At 41.5% G+C, this 20,414-nt stretch overlaps 2 protein-coding genes across 5 annotated transcripts in view; one reads left to right on the top strand and one right to left on the bottom strand.

The window, feature by feature from the left end:
* Positions 1 to 8,884, top strand: part of LOC115581323 (protein mono-ADP-ribosyltransferase PARP14-like) — a 36,502-nt gene extending 27,618 nt beyond the window's left edge. For 2 of the 3 annotated variants that reach the window (XM_030416305.1, XM_030416304.1), the window contains exons 10-22: positions 1 to 237; positions 368 to 589; positions 856 to 967; positions 1,078 to 1,227; positions 2,055 to 2,117; positions 2,252 to 2,437; positions 3,568 to 3,771; positions 4,163 to 4,281; positions 5,633 to 5,868; positions 5,955 to 6,226; positions 6,846 to 6,991; positions 7,161 to 7,335; positions 8,221 to 8,884. In XM_030416305.1, the coding sequence (XP_030272165.1) occupies positions 1 to 237; positions 368 to 589; positions 856 to 967; positions 1,078 to 1,227; positions 2,055 to 2,117; positions 2,252 to 2,437; positions 3,568 to 3,771; positions 4,163 to 4,281; positions 5,633 to 5,868; positions 5,955 to 6,226; positions 6,846 to 6,991; positions 7,161 to 7,335; positions 8,221 to 8,504 (2,406 nt within the window). In that variant the 3' untranslated portion in view covers positions 8,505 to 8,884. The remainder of the gene's footprint in view (positions 238 to 367; positions 590 to 855; positions 968 to 1,077; positions 1,228 to 2,054; positions 2,118 to 2,251; positions 2,438 to 3,567; positions 3,772 to 4,162; positions 4,282 to 5,632; positions 5,869 to 5,954; positions 6,227 to 6,845; positions 6,992 to 7,160; positions 7,336 to 8,220) is intronic. The other variant, XM_030416306.1, reaches the window with a different exon arrangement.
* Positions 1 to 20,414, bottom strand: part of LOC115581335 (GTPase IMAP family member 8-like) — a 451,552-nt gene that overhangs the window by 356,985 nt on the left and 74,153 nt on the right. The gene's annotated exons all lie outside the window — the stretch shown is intronic.

Below are 20,414 nucleotides of genomic sequence, written 5' to 3'. Positions count from 1 at the left end.
ACTGACGTCATCGTCAACACCATCTCAGACACCATGAATCTGAACCAGGGAGCTGTTTCCAAAGCCATCCTGCTGGCAGCTGGGCCCAGCCTGCAGCAGGCTGTGAACTCTGAGGCCGGCGTGGCCAAGCTGCCATCCGGTAAAGTCGTGGTCACCGACGGCTACAACCTCATGTGTCGGAAGGTGTTTCATGCTGTTTGCCCTTTCTGGGACGACGGAGCCGGCCAGGCAGAGGCGGTGAGTGAGTCTATTGAAAGTCTGGGAGCAAAATTAACTGCGTAACTTCAAACGTACGAGTATCCAGTGAAAATGTTAGTTTTCAGCATCAAAAACTCACCAGCTTGTTAACTCTCACTTGTTCTGTCAGGATCTAACATCCATCATCAGAACTTGTCTGGACGAGGCTGAGAAGAGAAAGATGGCGTCACTTTCCTTTCCGGCCATCGGAACAGGAAACCTGAGCTTCCCCAGAGACGTGGTGTCCAGAGTCCTGCTGCAGGAGATCCACTCGTACAGCCGCAGCAGAACTCCTCGCCATCTGAGGGAGGTGGCCATCGTGGTTCACCCCAGCGACGGCCAGACTGTGGAGGTGAGTGTTCGGTTTGTTGATGAGAGCTGAGGTTCGTCTGACAGGTACAACATTAACCTGAAGCTGTCAGCGGGGTGTCTCAGTGTGAGGAATGAAGGGAACAGGTTTCACAAGAGAGACGTGTGAAATAACAAACCTCTGTTTCTGTTGCATCCAATTATTCACAACGAAACAAACCGAGTCTGATGCAGCTGCAGGAGTGTGATGAGTCACAGTCTGAAAACTCACCTGTACAAAACTTAACATGCCAACGTCTCGTTTGTCAGCGTTTCACCAGAGACTTCAGCAGTCAGACGGGTCCGAGAGTCCAACGAGAAGAACCAGAATTTAATGTGTCACCAGTCGTGCAGTCGGTCAGACAGCCACAGCAGAACTCAGGTGAGACGCCTCCAGAACCTTTTTATCTAAACCTTTATGTCTTCATGGACCAAAACAGATTTGTAAGGATCAAGTGTGTGTGTGTCTGTGTGTCTGTGTGTGTGTGACAGCCTCCTTCGGCCAGGGGTCGTCCCCGACCCTCGGTGCGTATCAGATGCAGATGGGTCAGCTCACCCTCGAGGTGTCGTCTGGTGACATCACCAAGGAGGACTGTGATGTCATCATCAACTCCTCCAATGAGGACTTCACCCTTAAAACAGGTGAGTGAGCCTCCTGGAAGTCAAACTCTGGGTTTCTTCTTCAGTCTGTGGAGAAGAAGTGAATGTCAGAATAGAAAAAGTTTACTGAAGAAAGTTTTAGAACATTTAGTTAAAAACACCTGTGGAGGAGGAGCTCTCCTGCCACGGCTGCGGTTTGATCGTTAACCTCCTGATTTCACCGTAAAAGTCTCAGTTTTTTGTGCAGGATACCTGTTTTTGTACCTGGCAACCCAAATCAGAGTTAGAGTTGATCATCCCTGGCTGCCCGACGTTTGTCATTCGTCCTTGTGAATGAAACTGGTGCCAAAACAATAACTATTCTTCCAAATGTGACTAAACTGTGTGAGACATGATTGATCGCTGTCTCTCGCCTCACTTGTGCAGGACTTCCTGTTTCTTTGTGACGCCCATCTGTTGTCTGAAAACACTAATGATTCTTCACAAACAGAGTCACTGCTGTTTGTGACTTGATGTGTTTAAAGCTGCAGCAGAATTCACTTAAAGATCTTTGATGTGTTGAAACGTGACACGTTGACCTTTAGTCACTGTTTAGTCGTATTTACAGTTTCACTGTTTTAAACTGAAGACTGCTGTGACATGTTTAATGTAATGCAGTGACTTAATGCATTTTAATGTTTCAGGAAATTTTAGTGAGAATAGAAAGTAACGGACTGAAGCACACAGACAAGAGTTTTATAGTGTTGTAAATGTCGTTGACAGGTAACTCAGAGATGGAAACACAAGCTTTGGCTTCCAGTGTGATTTCTCTTCTGACTTGCAGCAGCGTCTTGAATTGAACCTGTTCTCCTTCTTTTGTTGTTTCTCAGGAGTGTCGAAGGCGATCTTAGACAGCGCCGGGTCAGCGGTTCAGCTGGAGTGCTCACAGATCGGTACGTAGCTGCAATCTATTCATCTACACTCAGCTCCGTCCAGGCTTTCCTTTGTACAACCACAGTGTGAGAGGAGGTAATGAATGAAAGTGAACTTGCGTCTGTATCACTGTGTTGTTGCTTCCTGTCTGCAGTGAACTCTCTGGGTTACCAGCCTCGTCCGATGATCCTGACGTCGGGCGGCCAGCTGCCGAGCAGAAACATCATCCACATTGTCGGCCAGAGCAATCCTACAAAGATCAAGGACATGGTTTACTCGGTGCTGAAGGTCTGCGAGGAGAACAGGTTCAGCTCCGTGTCCTTCCCGGCTCTGGGAACAGGTCGGTGGAGACACAAACTGTCAGACAGATTTCTTGTTCATCTTGAGTCTGTAATTTCTCTGACATTTCCTCCTTCCACCTGCTCGTTTCATGTCACTGAATCATTGTGCAGCCATGTTGTTTGATTTACAGTCTGACTTTAAGTTCTTGGACTTCATTCGTTCATCTTGCTGCACCGAGCACATTCACGCTGATCAGAGGATGAAAGATACTGTGTTTTACTGAAGTAACAGTCGTGTTCCCACGGTGTAGAAATACTCACTGACTGATTCATTTTATGATTGTGTCGGATGGAACGGGTTTACAAGACGATGTTATCAGAGAAGAGAACAAAATGACCAGAATCCAGAGCAGCCATGTAAAAAGAAATACAAATCCTCCTGACGTTTTTCCATCTTTAGAAACAAAAGAAGTCGACTGAAATGATCATTCAAATGAAACAAACATTCAATTACTCTGTGAGCTCCAGATGAAGGATTCCTGTTCTCAGTTTGTTTTCAGCCCAAAGAAAAAACCTTCACATGAAACCAAACAATTACACAATTTAATCATCTCACCTTTAAGTTTATTGAAACCATAAATCCAGCCCAGATCACCAGAGCAGCCGAAGAGAGGGCGAACGTATGAATGCCTACGCCGCAAAATCCACTGGTTGCATCTACGTTGCAGAACGATTCTGCTGTGGTTTTCCTGCACAGAATCACACAAAGTGTTCCTAACGGAAGGATTATTAGTGTGTTTTATTATGAAAATAAACCGGATGTTACTTCGTAAAAGTCCTGCTTTGATAATTTTACTTTATTTAAAGTAGAAAATCATTAGTAATAAAGTAACAAGAGTATAATATTTAGCTCTGAAATGTAGTTAAGACAACATAAACATTTAAATACTCAGGTTAAAGTACCTTAAAAGTGTACTTGTACTTATTTAGAAATAGTCAGCTCAGAATCTCTGATCACCACTTCACTATAAAACTGTTTTCTCTCAATGAGACGGAAACAGAGACGAGTTTAAACCTCAGTGAACTGTTTCATATCGGGGCTGTAATGAACGCTGCAGCCTGCAGGAGGCGCCAGCAGGTTTCACAGACTTCATCCATCATCTTCATCTTCACCTTGTCTGCCCGTCAGGTCAGGGAGGAGTCAACCCGTCGGCGGTGGCGGACGCCATGGTGGGAGCAGTGGTGGACTTCGTGAGGAAGAAACACGCGAAGTTCGTTCGCAGCGTGAAGATCCTGATCTTCCAGACGGTCATGGTGACGGAGTTCCACAAGAGCATGAAGAAGAGAGAGGGGGAGGAGGTGGAGGGGAAGAGCGTCTTCACCTGGCTCAAAGGTATTTAATGACTTTACTGCTGATCTTTTGTCATTTCTTCCTGTTTTATTGAACATATTCACACGGCGGCCATTTTACTCTGACATCATGCTGGGATGAGTCTTACAAACCAGCACAGTCACCAGCTGATCAATCAGGAAGTGCTGAAATGAAAGGATTATATATTATTCGATCAATATTATTGATATTATTTGATCAAGATTGATCGAAGGAGTCGTCATCAGATGTCACATTCACTGATGAAGCCTATCGCTTTCTGCTCCACACTTGAAGCAGCTGCTGACTATAGCTCAGAGTCACAGTGTGTTCATAGTCTGTCAGTAAAGATGAAATGTTTTAGTGTGTGTGTGTCCGTCTCATACAACTCATGATATGTTCGATGTCGTTCCAGACAAATTCACTTCTATACTACCTGCACGTGGCGAGGAGAGGCTGAACACCGAGGCCCTGGTGCTGGAGAGGGAGGAGTTTGAGCCCACAGTGTTTCAGCTGTGTGCCGACAACGACGAGGTCATTCACGTTTATTTACGTTTATTCACGTTTATTTACATTTATTCATGTTTATTTATGTTTGATCACGTTTATTTATGTTTATTCGCATTTATTTAAGTTTATTTGCGTTTATTCATGTTTATTCACGTTAATTCACGTTTATTTATGTTTATTCGCATTTATTTATGTTTATTTATGTTTATTCATGTTTATTTATGTTTTTTCATGTGTATTTAAGTTTAATCACGTTTATGTACATTTATGCGCATTTATTTATGTTTATTTGCGTTTATTTAAGTTTTTCATGTATATTTACGTTTATTTACGTTTATTCATGTTTATTTATGGGTATTTACGTTTATTTACGTTCATTTACGTTTATTCACGTTTATTTATGTTTTTCATGTTTTATCATGTTCAATCATGTTTATTTGGTTTATTCGCATTTATTTATGTTTATTTGCGTTTACTTACGTTTATTCACATTAATTCACGTTTATGTTTTTCATGTGTATTTACGTTTAATCAAGTTTATTTACGTTTATTCGCATTTATTTGTTTATTTGCGTTTATTTACGTTTATACATGGTTATTCACCTTTTTTTTTATGTATATTTACGTTTAATCACGTTTATTTACGTTTATTCGCATTTATTTACGTTTATTCATGTTTACTTGTGTTTATTTACATGTATTTGGATTTAATTACATTTATTCACGTTAATTTACGTTTATTTAAGATTTTTCATGTTTATTCACGTTCATTAGGGCTCAACCCTGAAGTGTTGTGTTGGTTGTTAGTTGTTTCTGTGTTGGTTTAAAATGATTTATCTCGTGTCACGGCTCAAATTGCCTTGCCAAAATGGTGGCGCTATCACATATAAACATTTTTGAAAGGCCACAGTCCATCACAGTATTTCCAATCAGTCAAAAAACATGGCTGCTGTCAGTCCAGACGCTCTCACAAAGGGCACAGCTTAGAATGAACTGGCGATGACCTCAATAATCGTCAGTTCATTCATCATATAACTCAGTAGATATCTTCAGGCTGAGTTTGGGAAAAGGTCTGCCAAAGCATTTTCAGTCTCAACCATAGGGGGCGCCACAAATACCAAAATGTGAACCTCAAAATCTGGTGGACAGAATTTTATAATTTTCACAGTACCCGACCCCAGAAACAGAAAACCTTACTAGAATTTGTGGACATTAATTTTCAAATAATGAAATGACCCGGAGGCTCAGCTCCTCATGAGCAGCTGCTCAAGCTAAAACACTGAATCTGACTTTGAAACAGCAAACCTCACAGGACCAGGTTCACAGCTAGAACGTGTCTGTTACTGAACTCCTGATTGTTACCTCACCACTGCAGGCTGTGAGTCAAGCTAAGAGAAGGATCAAGGATCTGATTGTGGCCGAGCAGGCGAAGAGAACCATCACAGACTCCTTCATCAGTCACCTGTCGAGGGCGGACATGGACCAGCTGAGCGCCCTGCAGAGGAAACTGACCGTTAGCATCCATCTGGAGGCGGGGCAGGGCGACCAGGAGCCCAAAATCCACCTGGAGGGTCTGAACAGAGACGTGTTCACCGCCGAGTCTGAAGTCAGGTCAGCAGAGTGACTTCTATAAGTCAGCAGAGCTTCAGTCCAGAGGGACAAGTGTTAACATAAATGTGTTTGTTGCCGACCATCAGGGACATCATCAAAAAGGTGGAGAGGTCGGAGAACCAGAGGAAACAAGCCTTTCTGGTGAGTGGACTGGTGGAATGGAACCATCAGCAGCTTGACGGCACGATGGCGCCCTTCGATATTTACACCAACCTCCAGCTGGAGGAGGCTCTGGGGAGGAAACAGAGTGTGAAGATAAAGATCAACAACGAGCCGTACATCGCTGATGTGAGGTTAAAGAACGCAGTGTCAGCAAACGGCCGTAAACAGGTGGAGCTACTGAGAAAAGACTTGAAAGGTGAGTTTGTGTAGTTCATCTGTGGCAAGCTTACAAAAATAACATGCTTTTATGTCGTATCACAAGATTTGAACGAGTATTTAAGAGACTGAATCTTTCTTTTGGTGGCAGATAATCGATGGAGGCACATAGAAAATGATACAAACCTTAAAGTGAACATTGAGCTGAAAAGGAACGACAGACTTTTGCTTCTGAATATTACATGTTTCCTGTTAACAAAATGCTCACTTGTTGTTGTAGCCAACATGTTAGTCCTGAATAAGAGTTCGGCCCCCACCGTAGAGTAGTTACATGTCAGGTCCATGACTCTGAGTGAGGACATAACGCAGCATCTGAGCCTGAATACAGCAGCTAGGTGGTTTTCTTAGCTTATGACAGCCCAGGCTTCACGTTAGTCAGCTAATAGCGTCACTAATGTTAGCATCATGACTACACAGGTAGGTGGTAACCGTCTAACAGCAGCTACATCCTGTGATTAAGAATCTGTCCTGTTCTAACAAATGACTCAACAAGTTTTTGCAACACTTTACCCTTGAATACAAAGACAGAGCAACCGATGAAAAAAGCTCCAGGTTGTTCAAACTGTCTCACCTTGAAACAAACTGTCTCACTGCTCCAGCTGCAGACGACGCTGCGCTGCCTCCCAACTGGGACGACATGAAGGGCGACCGCCTCAAGCTGTTCCCTCTGGCTGCGGGATCCAAAGAATACAACGATGTGGAGAAAGAACTTCGGAGGACCGGCCTCGGGGTTAACATCATCCAAGTAGGTATTTAGTAAAGTAGTCGCACACAGCGGTCAGATGAGATGATGATTCATGAGTCCCACAGCTCGGAAATTATATTGAATTATAACATGACAATAACAATGACCGTTAAAAAGTGAAACTTGCTGTACGGTTGAATATTGAGTAGTGTTGTAACTGTGTCGGCAGATTGAACGGGTCCAGAACATCTCTTTGTGGAGGAGCTACCAGCAGGTGAAGACGGACCTGGAGGTGAAGAATAAACACAAGAACAACGAAAGGCAACTCTTCCACGGCACCGGCCCAAAGTCCATCGATCTCATCAACAAACAGGGCTTCAACCGCAGCTACGCAGGACAGCATGGTAACCACCCAGTGATGAATTATATATTTAACTCCCTTCAGTCAAATCACAAACAAGGCGCTCTTTTTTTACTGGCATTTATTGCATCTTCATGCCATAAGAACTAAGTGAAATAAACTAATCATAAAATTAGTCCATATAGTACAGAGCTTTCTCATTGAGAATAACAATTAAATACATATTACAGACACATAAATATAGTTTGCATGTTCAACTAAATTCACAGATAATTTAATTGAATCAACAATAAACATCGTCACAGTACTATCACGTGAACTCGAGCACTTAGTCGGCTTGTTAACAAACATAACGTAAACAATAAATGCACTTATTTACCTCATTGGCCGCGTTAACTCAAAGGGGTTATAAGTCTTCTCATCATCCAAATGTTTACGATCAGCACACAACAACAAAACCTTGATTCTGGAAATCGTCTCTCCCATCCTTCCTCAACCTGCCAGGTGCTTTACCCATCATGGCGGCGCACGTGTAGCAAAAAAGAGAGAACCGGCTGCAACACACCCTGAACATTGGTTCCACTTTGAATACATTACAAATCCCATGTCTATATTCTTGCTACACAACACAAAATATTCCCTTTATTAAACACAGAAACTATTCTTGGATTAAATCAAATAATTTAATAAATTTAAAGTGGATAACTGCATGGTGGCAGCTACAATATATTTAAGCTAAAATATGAGTCAGCTGGTCTGAGGTATATTATAAGGTGGATATCTTCATGTAGGTTTACTGCCACACAGCAACCAGCAGCAGCTCACTGCACCTCAGACAGAACCTACCTGTGTCACTGATTAACGTTTGATCAGAGGGATGTCTGATCATCTGTCTGAACGCAGCCTGACTGTTTGTTGTTTCCTGCAGCTGCGGTGTACGGCAACGGCTCTTACTTTGTTGTGGACCCTGCATACTCCGCTCGGAGCTACGCCAAGCCTGACGCCAGGGGGCAGAAGCGCATGTACCTGGCCAGGGTCCTGGTTGGAGACTACGCCCAGGGAAGAAGTGGCATGATCGTCCCTCCCGCCAGGAACACTGGGAATGCCCTCGATCGGTACGACAGCGTTGTTGATAACACGGCTAGTCCGACCGTGTTCATCGTCTTCAGTGACACACAGGCGTACCCAGAATACCTGATCACCTTTACATGAGATCCTTTTATAACTCTTTTGATCTGAAAAAAAAGTCCCTCTATTATGTGTGTTTAAGTTTTAATCAGTCTACAGAAATATTATGAACATGTATCACGGCTGGGACACACGATGGTGAGGACTCAAAAGCACGACTGAGACAGAGTAGGCAAGGTACCAAAGTTTACTGGAGTCAGGGTTCGGTACAGGGAGTAGTCAGAGGCGAAGTCGAGGAAGCTCACGGGAAGGTCAAACCAGGAAAGCTAGAAAACGCTTGGGATCAGAAAAGGCTGGAACGCTAAGTAGAAAGACAAAAGACAAACTGGCAACGGACAGGGGGAACACAGGGACTGTAAATACACTCACAGGGTAACCAGGTGAAAGTAATCAGGGCGGGGGAGGACAATCAGGGAGGAGGGCGAAACCACACAAGTAGAGAGAGGGGACCTGAGGGGTGTACTGCGAAGCCAGTTTAGTGGGTTAGCGAGGTATGTTGAGTCTAAAGCCAGGCTTTCCTGTACTACGAAGGTGGCTCTCTTTTAACCCGGCTAGATCACCATGGTAACTTATGCTTAGCTCATAACCTGGTCCCGACCAGGTTATGTTCAGAGTTTCAGCTTAAAATCGGCTATAAAAGCGCCGCTGTTTCACTGTGTAACTTATTCGGAGATGGCGTCACCATTCATTGAGAACCCGGTGGACCTGGGAGCAAGAATAATTCGGGCAGCACTACGACGTGAGCGGCTTCTTCGAGATCGCGCTGATCCGCAGGCATTTCCTGATGAAATTCTCTATGAGCGATATAGATTTTCAGCCGAGGGAATACGGAACATTTGCTCACTTATTGAGCCGAGTCTCAGGAATGCCACTGGAAGAAGCTGTGCGCTCACTGTCGGGCAAACTGTTTGTGTAGCCCTTCGTCTTTTTTGCCACGGGAACCTACTTGCATTCAGTTGGTGATGCAGAAAATCTGAGCAAGAACACACACTGACAAAATGATGGGGCAGCTTGACTACATACCACTTTGAATGATGTTTTTATATTTGGCTCTAACTTGCTGCCATGTCCGACTGCTGCTTCCACATCTTAATAAAATGCAATATGAAATATTAATTAGGCCAACCTAGTATTTATTTGTCACAGATAATGAGTAAAGTTAATTATTTCTTTGATGTGGCCATGAATAAACTGATGAACTGATCAATGTTTCACCCGTTGTAGGGCAGTGTACACCCAAACACAAATCTTACAGGCTGGAGCTATTTTCACTGTCAGAAAGCTCTTTATTGTCATTGTACAGGGACAGTAGCTACATTTGCTTGTTCATCCCGACACAGTATTACGAAAAAAAACACTGATCATTTATAGCCTACGCACACTCAGCCTCGCTTTCAATAAAACACACGCGCATTCTATAACTGAGATCAGTAAAATGTGAAAACAATATAGACATCATTCAAAAATGAAAAAAGATAGTTGTTGCTTCAGTTTATTTATATTTTAAATTAATGAGGGTTAATATGTAAAAGTTGCACAATATTGAGCTTTCAGAAATTAAAACACTATGGGCTTAATATAATATTGATCATAATATTAATCATTGTTAACTTACGCATTTACACGGTCAGCAGTTTTCTGCCAGCAGCCCTCCCTCGCTCTGTTGGCGGCGACAGTGTTACTTTTTGCCGTGATGGTTTCTTTGAATTCTTCATAGTCCTGCATAATAAGAATCTGCTCATCTTGAGTAAAATATGTGGCCCGGGATCGATCCATTTTCACACGGAAGTAGAATAATATGACGTCAAACGCCCCCTTTTACATGTACGCGCGCAAAGCACAAAGCAGAGAACCGGACTTGACAAAGTAAGTTGATAACCACCGTCGCAGTACCGTTTAACTCTGTTTGGGGACTTGGGGCTTTGTTGAGCTGCAGCATGAGCACAAAGCCTGGCTATGTTGAGCCCCCTTCGCAGTACAGGCCTCTGAAACGAGAGGAGAGGTAAATAAACAATACAAGACAGGGAGAAACGCTAACATGGGACGGTCGTAACAACATGTCTTTCAGATTTTTGGGCAGTTTCTTGATTTGTTTTTCAGACATTTGAAGCCTTGAATGTTTTTTGAGTTCAAGATTTAATTCAGACAAAAAATGTTCTACTGAAAAAAATCACAAGATTAAAATCGTGAGTCATCATTTACCTTCAGCTGTCAATTATCACACTATTTTTGTTTTGCTCTGGAATAAAGTCTGATTACTGTTTATTAAAGAGACACTAAAACAATGTGTGACGGTGTTGTGTTGGATGTTTTTCAAATTGTCAACAACATTTTTACAGTTTACTGAATCATCAGTGTGAAACATCATGTGTTAGATTCTGACCCAGTTCAGACCGGATCAGTACTTTCTCTGTCTGTTCACTACCAGACAGAGTATTTATCAAAGTAGGAAAACCGGAAGTGGGTGATGCTAACTTTAGTTGTTGTTTTTGTTTTTTAACGCATAAACAAATCTATATACATTTATACAATACACAGACAATAATCAGCCAACACAACAAACAAAACAAAAAAAATACATATATACAAATACATAGATAGGGGTATTAGCAAATCATATAGTTGCTTCTAATAATTTATAATATTCCAGGGTTCTTATAGCTTTTCTGTCCTTCATGTTTTTTAGTAGCTGCATGTAATATCTGGTTTCTATTTGAAATTCATAAAAATTTGTTTTTTTGGATGACCATTTGCATTTATGCATGTAATATTTTCCTTGTAAAATAAAAAAACTCAACAAAAACAGTTCCTTTCCCTTAAGTTTTTTTTCATCATAAGTGTTTTTTTTTGTGATCAAATTTTTATTTTATTTTAAAGAAAGAAAAGCATAAGTAGGTACTTGCACGTTACAAGAATAGATCATAAAAATATATTGCATACCTACACAGATGCTTAAATACATATGCAAACAACTAAAATAATACTTAAAAAATAAATAAAAAAAAAAAAAAAGGGGAAAAAGGGAAAAATACATAAATAAATAAACAAATGCACAATGAAATCAGAGCCGAAATCATAACCCCAAATATGACCCACCCATTCCCTGGATCCAGGACTCCAAACCTCAGTCACATGTTGCACCCGAAACCCACGGAGGGTAGTAAGAAGTGAATGCCAAGCCTTTATTGCCGACTCCTTAGCTCCGTGAACTCTGGCAATCGACAACTCCAGATAAACAATGTCCAAATATGTCAAAACCCATGCTCGGAAAGAAAGTGAGTGTGGAGGTTTCCGACGTGTAGCAACTAGTTTTTTCGCAGCTGTTAGTCCAGCCAACAGTGCTCTTCTCTTGTCCAGTGTCAAACCCAGCTCTGTCAAATCATTCAAAATTAGTGTAGCAGGCAAGCAGGGCAACCTGATCTTAAACAGCTTTGAAAGGTTAAAGGCAACCATCTTCCAAAATTCAGCCACTGGGGAACACTCCCAGTACATATGAAAAAAACTGCCAATCACTTTGGAAGAACATAAAGTACATGTTGGATCATTAATAACCTTCATCAAATGAAGCTTCCTAGGAGTTAAATATACCCTATGTACAAAATTGTAATGTATTTGCTGATGATCAGGATTTCTGGATGCTAAGCTCACATTAGCCCAGACTTTATCCCAGTCAAATGTGGGTTTCAGATCTGGAACATCTCTCCTCCACACCGCGTCTAATGCCAGGGGTCTGTAAGAATGCTGTAACAAGAACCAGTAGAGTCTCGAAACAAAACCACTTGTGCTTCTAGCTGAGTGGAACAATTTGTGAAGTGAGTGTGGCCTAAGAGGGCCCTTTAAAGGAACACCATTGCTTTTTAGGGCCGTTCTCAGCTGCAAGTAAAAGAAAAAGGAAGTACATGGTACACCCTACTTAATACATATGTTCTGAAAAGTAAGTAGTCCCCCCTCTCCGAAAATGTCACCAAGTGTACAAATGTTTTTTCTTTCCCAGTCAGGAAAACAAATAGGACGCCTGCCAATCAGCAACTTATCATTATTAAATATTGGAGAGTATGGGCCCCATCCAGGAGAGCAACCAGTTAATTTCTCCACCCTCCTCCATATAAATAGCAAATATGAAATTATAGGACCAAACCTCAAGCGGCACTGGCGAGCTGAAATGTTATAATGCAGGATATTAGCAAAAGAATATGGGGCCAATTTCTGCTCCTCCAGAGCTCGCCATGACACCCGTGCATCAGGTCGAAACCAAGTTAATAGGGGCCTCAGTGTAAAGGCCCACTTATAAAATTTGAAGTTCGGGAGAGACAGGCCACCGGCCTGCCTCTCCCGCTGCATTGTGGTGAGCTTAATGCGAGGTCGTCTACCACGCCAAAGAAATTTTGTTATTGCTGATTGCAATTTACTCCAATATTGAGAGGGCGGGGGAAGGGGGAGCATTGAACTCACAAAATTGATTCTGGGCAGAATATTCATTTTAATTATAGCCACCCTACCACGAAGTGAATTTGGGAGGCCAGACCACCTGTCGAGGTCCGCCACAACTTTGTTAAGCGTATTACAAAAATTGTTTTTAGTTAGTGTGTGTATTGAGGGATAAATATCTATCCCCAGATAAATAAAGTTCTTAGTAACTGGGATAGATGCAGGGATGGGAGCATTACACATGGCCTGATTTAAAGGTAGCAAAGTGGATTTTTGCCAATTTATTTTAAAACCGGAGAGGCTGCCATAATGTTCAAAGATTGACAAAACATGTGGGATACATTGCACTGGGTTGTTTAAATATAATAAAACGTCATCAGCATATAGTGAAATGTGATGATGAGTTCCGTTAATAGAAATTGGAGAAATAGTAGGCGAGTTGCGGATAGCTTGTGCTAGCGGTTCGAGAGAAAGAGCAAATAACAGAGGGCTGAGAGGACAGCCCTGTCTCGAACCTCTCGAAACAGGGAAGGGAGGAGAGCTAGTTTTGCCTGTGAGCACTACGGCTGTTGGATTTTTATACAGTACTTTGATCATGTTAATGAACGGCATGCTAAACCCCATAAACTCAAGCACTGACCATAAAAAAGGCCACTCCAGGCGGTCAAATGCCTTCATCGCGTCTAGTGAAAGGACAGCAGCAGGGGTACTTAAGCCTTGAGTGCCATCTATAACGTGTAATAATCTTCTAACATTATCTGTGGCCAGTCTAGATTTTATAAACCCCGTCTGGTCACTGTGAACCAACTCTGTCATATGGCCTTGAAGCCGCTGGGCTAATACTTTCGCGTAGATCTTTAGGTCTGCGTTTAATAGTGAAAGTGGCCTGTAGCTGGAGCACTCTACCGGGTCCTTTCCTTTTTTAAGGAGTAGTGAGATTAGTGCCGAATTGACATCCCTAGAAAATGAACTCTCCTTGATTGAGTATTGAATCATAAGTGTTTTTTAATGCCTGTCAAAGATACAGACATATTTTCCAGTTCCTTCCAAAACAAATAAGTATAACAACATAAAAAAAAAAAGATGACAAATATTTTTCTCCTCCTGTTCACAGAACGTACAGTTGACATTAACATCTTTATATCTGGAGATGGCCTGATTGACAGGATAAACTGAATGTATGATCTTAAAAGAAACTTCCTTTATCTTGTTTGTGACTCAGTATCTGCTACTTGAAGTCCACACTGAGTTCCAGTTTATACCTATACATTTTGAGTTCCAGAGTAGTTTAGCTGATGGAGTTGTAATTTCTTGGCAAAATTTCCTTATATGTCTATTGGTGCATTTTTGTCTCTTAAATTTATACCATCTAACATTAAATTAGGCTCAAAGTGTACATTTAGCTGTGGTCTACTATCTCCTTGCAATAACAACAACAGTTCCGCAGGTATAGCGTCAAATATTATGGCAAATTCTTTAGGTGTAATAGGAATTGCATATTTTTTTTAAAACTCAGTGTAGTTGTACAAATGTCCATTTTCATTCAATAACTGTGTCACAAACAAGATATTTTGGTCAAACTATGTCTTGACAAACAAAGATTCGAATATTTTGATTATTCCAGATCAAACACTTGTGGTGAAAAATTGTGTTTGTAGACTAACATCCAAGCAAGTAAGGCTTGCTTGTGAAAACTTGCCAGATCGACAGGAAGTTTATCAACACTGTAATAACAGTTTAAAAGAAATTCAATCCCCCCGATTTTCTTGAAAATAAGTTCTGGTATAATATTCCATAATTTACTTTTCCCCTGCAAATATCTCTTCAACCAGTTTATTTTAAAAATTGTGTTAGATGTATTAAAGTCCAATGCATTTAAACCCCCTTGACAGTATAAGTTGCACAGCACTGTTCGTTTTAATTGGTGGGGCTTATTTTTCCATATAAAGTTGAAGATTTCCATGTCAATCTGTTTGATGCTAACTTTGGTTAGCCTACAAAAACACGTAATTTACACGTCATCGCTACGCTGCTCTGTACACTGTGCTGACAGCTGTTCACCAGCTCTTTAGCATGCCCTTTGGTGTACTGTTCAAGAAAGTGGAGTCTGTCACAGTTGTTGTTGGTGTTTCGCTCAACTCCATTTCCAAAAGCTTTAATAAACGAATGGTATTTGAGTGGGTTACCATCAAAAATGGGAATTTCCCTTTTTGGGAGTGCTGAGAGGCATTGTTGTTGTATTAGGAGTGTTGTAATTTCATTTTGTTTTCTCATTATGTCCAGCACACTTGTCATTTTGTGATGCGTCAGTTTGTGTAACATTGGTCACAGGATCTTCAGGAGCCATTAGATAATGTTGGAGCATGTAAGAAGGACCTGGGAGATGTTCTATGTCAGGTAAGTGAGTGACTTTAGGCTTCACAGCTGTCTGTGTGGTTTCAGTTGCATTGGGTTTTAGTTTAACTGGCAGTGATGGGACAAATGCAGTGGCATTGACATTAAGTTGTTGTTTTGAGCGTGTCCTTTCATAGTATGAGTTCATCCCATCTGAAACCCTTGACCTTGATTTACTGCCAACACTGCTTTGTGATTTTATAACACTTAGTTTTGCCATTTCCTCAGTGATTTCATTCTCCAGTAAAAGCTGTTCTCTTCTTTTGCGTAACTTTAACTCCTCTTCATCCAGTGCATGTTTTTTCATTAATGCCTTTTGTTTTGCTGCCAAAATTGCAAGATTTGTTTCCATTTTTAAGCGAGCAGATGAGCGTGAGGCTGAGGATGAGGAATGATGTGAGCGTGATCTCTTGGTTGCATTTGAGATGCTGTCACAGGGCCAAAGTTCATCCTGAGGGTCTTGTGCAGTGGGAACAGTTACTGGAGGGTCCGCAGCAGACAAATCCTCGCTTTTTTCGACAGGAACTTGTACCACAGGGTTTATTTCCTTTGGTGGTTGCTCAGAAGTATTTGTCTGAAATGGTAATTTATTTGAGTTTTCATGTAGATTGTCCTGTATCCATTTTTCCACTTGTTCTTTGAATGCATCACTGTAATCCATAATGCTAGAAAGCCACTCATTTTGTTTTTTACCTTCATCATCAGGAAGTAGTGGCAGTAATTAATTGTGCAGGTCGTTGGCCTTTTTACACAGAACATTCAAGTTGTTCAGTTGTGAGGGGATTTCGGTTACATTTTCTTTTGATCTCACGTGCGCTTTTATTTGCGGAATAAGCGCTTTCATTTTATTAACGGCACTTTTGCGCTCATGCTGGAGCCGTTCGATTTTATTTCCCACAGCTATGGCCGTCAGTTTAATTTCCCTTTTTCCATGTTTGAACATTCAGCAACAGCGTTTATCTGACTCATTTCCATTATATTGTATTTTGTATGAAGCAACAGAATCACAGTTTATCAAGAGCGCATTCAAAATCCATCCATAGACATTGCATTTAAATTCATTGACAGAGCAGATTCGATCCAAGCATTCCAACAAGCAATAGGCCTTTAGAGATCATCAGCCGCCACGTATTTATGCCACAAAGTCCCGACATCAAAATCAAATAAAGCATGATGAAGTTGCGCCACCATCATTGCACCAATGCAACCAGCGTAACATCCATTTAATACATTGTCCTCATTTGACACAATGCATTCCAATCCAAAGCGGATTCCTTAATCCACATAACAAACAGGTTCAGGCCTACCTGTTCCCAGGTGAATGGATGGCGTGGTGTGGCACTTAGCTGTGGCTCCTTTGTTCTCGGACTAGTCGATGCGTGATGACTTGGTTCTTTGGCACGGCTAGATGATTTTCATTAAACGCCTTTTTTGTTGACAAAATGTTGCGGCTTCCTTGACAAAACCTTTTAGCCGCTGAGAGTACGAGTTTGGGTCCTCAGGTTCGCGGATTTGTGACGCGCTAGGAGGCTATGATGACAGATACGCTGAGATCCAAAGATGCTTTTGGTACATTTATTATGAACAAACAGCACAGAGCTATCACAGCGCAGCAAAGATGGATAAATGGAATAATGAAAACCAGCGGATTAAACAGATAAAAAAGTGATGAATGAATGAGTGGATAGCAGTCAACAAAAATTACGGCTACTACCCAACCCTGCCTCTCTCATCATCTGTGTCACAGGTGAGTGCACACCTTTCGCACACACACTTCCGCACGTGCACACGCCCACTCCCACCTGAACCACCGCCTCTGCAACACACACACTCTCAAGCACACCGTGCTCCTCATCTTCAACCTGTATGTCTCCTACAGTATGTATGTATGTATGCAATGCTTTAAATAAAGACCTGAACACACCTGAACGTTTCCTGGGTTCTTTTCGTTCTATCTCTGTCTGTCTGTCATGTCTGACATTTGACAAACAAACCTCGTGAAAATAGCTTGACAACTGAGCGATTTATTATCACTTTTATTGTGTAGAAACACCATTCCTCCATAGATGTAATGCACAGTAGGAGCGAGTGGGCCTGTTCCAAGATGGCCGCCCTGTAGGCACGTCGCTCTAGTGGGCGGCAGCAGTCAATGTGGCGTCTATGTATATATGTCTATGCCCGCCTCTACTCGTACGCCACTATTTCTTCAGCCCAGGTCCGCCAAAGTGACAAGAAGAGTAAAGTTTGACTGTCAGATCTGTTTGAGCTTCAGGAATTCCTGATTTTCTTTTTAACCCTCCTGCTTGTGGAGGAAGAGGAGAAGCAGCCCTGGTTTATCTCCGGCTGAGAGGACGTGGAGAGGTAAACCTATTATTGAACCCACAGTAATGTTATCATTATTATTATTATTAGCTAGCTAACAGTTTGGGGTCATTAACATACCGATACATTACGTTAATGCTGACATGTAAACTGCTGATCACCACTTAGGGTTTTATTTTAATTCTAAAGGCGTTATTCCTATTTAAAGTGTTTGGTAGATAGTTTTGTTTGTTGTAATGATTTATTATTATTATAATTATATCATGAAATTGCCTCTTTCTCAAAACATTCTTAATGACATGGCAGCCGTGGATGGAGTCAGAACTGCAGACCCAGTTGATGGAGGATGTGGTGGACAGAGGAGACTGGACCCCCAAACACCCTGAGTACCGACCCAGATGATGTCCCACTGACACCATCCAGCCCAGCAGCACTGCAGGGACTCCTGCTCAGCCTGTTACTGTACATCATCTGTTACTGTTTTAACATTGTTTTTAATAATTGTTTTTGTTAATAGTGAATAATAATCTGTAAATAGTTATTTATGCTGTAATTTTGTAAATAGTTGTAAATGTTAAGACCTTCATAATAAAAGAAAACATTCAATCCCTTGTTGTCCCTGAAAAGTTTCACTTGATGCTGTTTGCTTTTATAAATTATACTTAAGCTGTAAATACTGAATGGAATAGACAACGTGTAACAATAGAACAATATTTTATTTAATAAATTATATAAAATGAACAATTATGAACAAGTCATTTAAAAAGAACCCATACATTATATAACAACAGTTATAATGTAAGGATTGTCCTCTGGAGCAGAGAAGAGCCTCTCCATCCTCTCTGCAGCATCATGTCCTCCTTCATCCTCCCTCCTCCTCCTCTTCCTCCTCGGCCCTGGCTGCCTCTCCTCCTCCTCATCGTCATCTTCATCCTCCTGGTCACTTGGCCCTGGTGTGTCCTCAGGGATGGAGGCAGTTAGGACAGGGGGGGCAGTGGAAGGCCTCTGTTCTTCTAACACCTCATCCATGAGGACAAACCAGGACCCAGTAGCAGCGCTGGGCCTCCCGCTGACCCTCTGCTGTCCCTGGATATCTGCAATCCTGAGGCAGTGGAGATCGGTGCTGGACTCGACCTTCTCTGGATCATCATAAGGATAATCATAAACATAGCTCTTTATTCCAACGTTTAACTAGACTTTACACGGATCACAGCCTGATATAAATCTGTTCATCTTGGTCCGTTTATGTTCATGAAGTAAAACGAGTCTCTAACATCTCAACAGTCACAGTAAGATATAAGATATAAATCATCCTCTGAACGTCTAATGGTTGAGAGTAAAAGCTTTTGAGGCTTTACTTCCAAATGCATCAAGTTGAGCATTACCAACGTATTTTAACTGACATTTTGAGGTTTAATGTCCCTTGAAGTTTAACATATCTGGCGTTTGACGCTCAAATGAGTAAAAACCGAGTATAGACCCAATACTTACATTTAAATGACAGATCTGCACCACTTGAGGTCGCCATTATTTATTTATTTATTTCTTCTCTTTGGTTGCACAATGAATCTTGGGCAATTTGTAGCCGGGAAGGATAGTAGCGGTGTGTCCTCCAGGAACAGGCAAAAGAAGGAGGCATTTGTGGGGAACATTTTGAATTGGGACAGGCTTTGCGCGGCTTAGTGACGTAATTGCACTTCAAATACGCACTCCGAAGGATGCTGCCCCTGAATTTGGACACAGCCATAGTCTCCTCCCTTTTATACCTTGCCACCCTCACCAAGACTGGCCACTAGATGGCAGTCCACAGTCATTTACTGGCTCATCAGACAGAACACAGAGAGAGACTGAGCTGTCAGCCTAAAACTATTTACTGTCATTCACATGTGTACTGAAGTACTTCAGCTGAGTACAGTTTGGAGGTAAAAGTACTTGTTGAGTTTGGAGTTACAGACACTTGACATTATTTAATCAAACCGCTGTCAGAGGTGACAGTAACCAGACAGCAGCAGTGAGCAGGTGGAGGAGTCGTGACTCAACATGTTGGATGAAGTTAAAGTTCAAACTGCCTGAAACAGTCAGTTCAGTTCAGTTCAGTCAGGCTGTTTAAACTGTCAGTCTACTTACAGACAGCAGACACATTAAGAAACATTAAACTGTTTTGTTTTTCTTAAGTGTCTTTCACTCAAACATAACTGAAGGTGTTTACAGCACAACAACATCTGATTTAATGTGATGTAAATCAAAATATTGTTTTGTCTGTGTTTGTCATTTGTCACAGCTGTTAAGTGCTGGAAAAGCCTGGAGACATTTTAAACATGCTTTCATTTAATAATGAAAATGTGTAGAAACCTCGAGACCTTTAAAGAAGGGGTGGACCGATTTTACAATGATCACTATCAGTGATTTTTCTGTGAGATGATAAAATAAATAAATTAAAAATGTGCCACTTTGGCTCTGATGCATCATCCTCTCACAGAACGTCCCGCCCACAACACCATCTGATTGGTAACACGTCATAGTTAACAGCCTATAAACACTGAATGATCTGAATCTGCAAAGTAGCTAGTGACTAAATGTTTTTAATAAATGTAAAGGAAAAAGGAAATACTCAGGTCCCTGTAAATGTACTGAAGAACAGTACTTGAGTAAACTGGACTTAGGTTTATTCATCAGTAGTTGGTGACACCGCGATTTTTATTTTTACTGTAAATGAATATCGATCCCAAATATCAGTTTTCAGTCTCCTTGATTACTAATAATCAGTTTGGCTCTAAAAGAGAGATATCA

Source organism: Sparus aurata, chromosome 5 (assembly GCF_900880675.1).
Source record: "Sparus aurata chromosome 5, fSpaAur1.1, whole genome shotgun sequence".
NCBI lineage: Eukaryota > Metazoa > Chordata > Actinopteri > Spariformes > Sparidae > Sparus > Sparus aurata.
The sequence above is the reverse complement of the archived record's forward strand: the minus strand, read 5'-3'. Positions and strand labels throughout refer to the sequence as shown.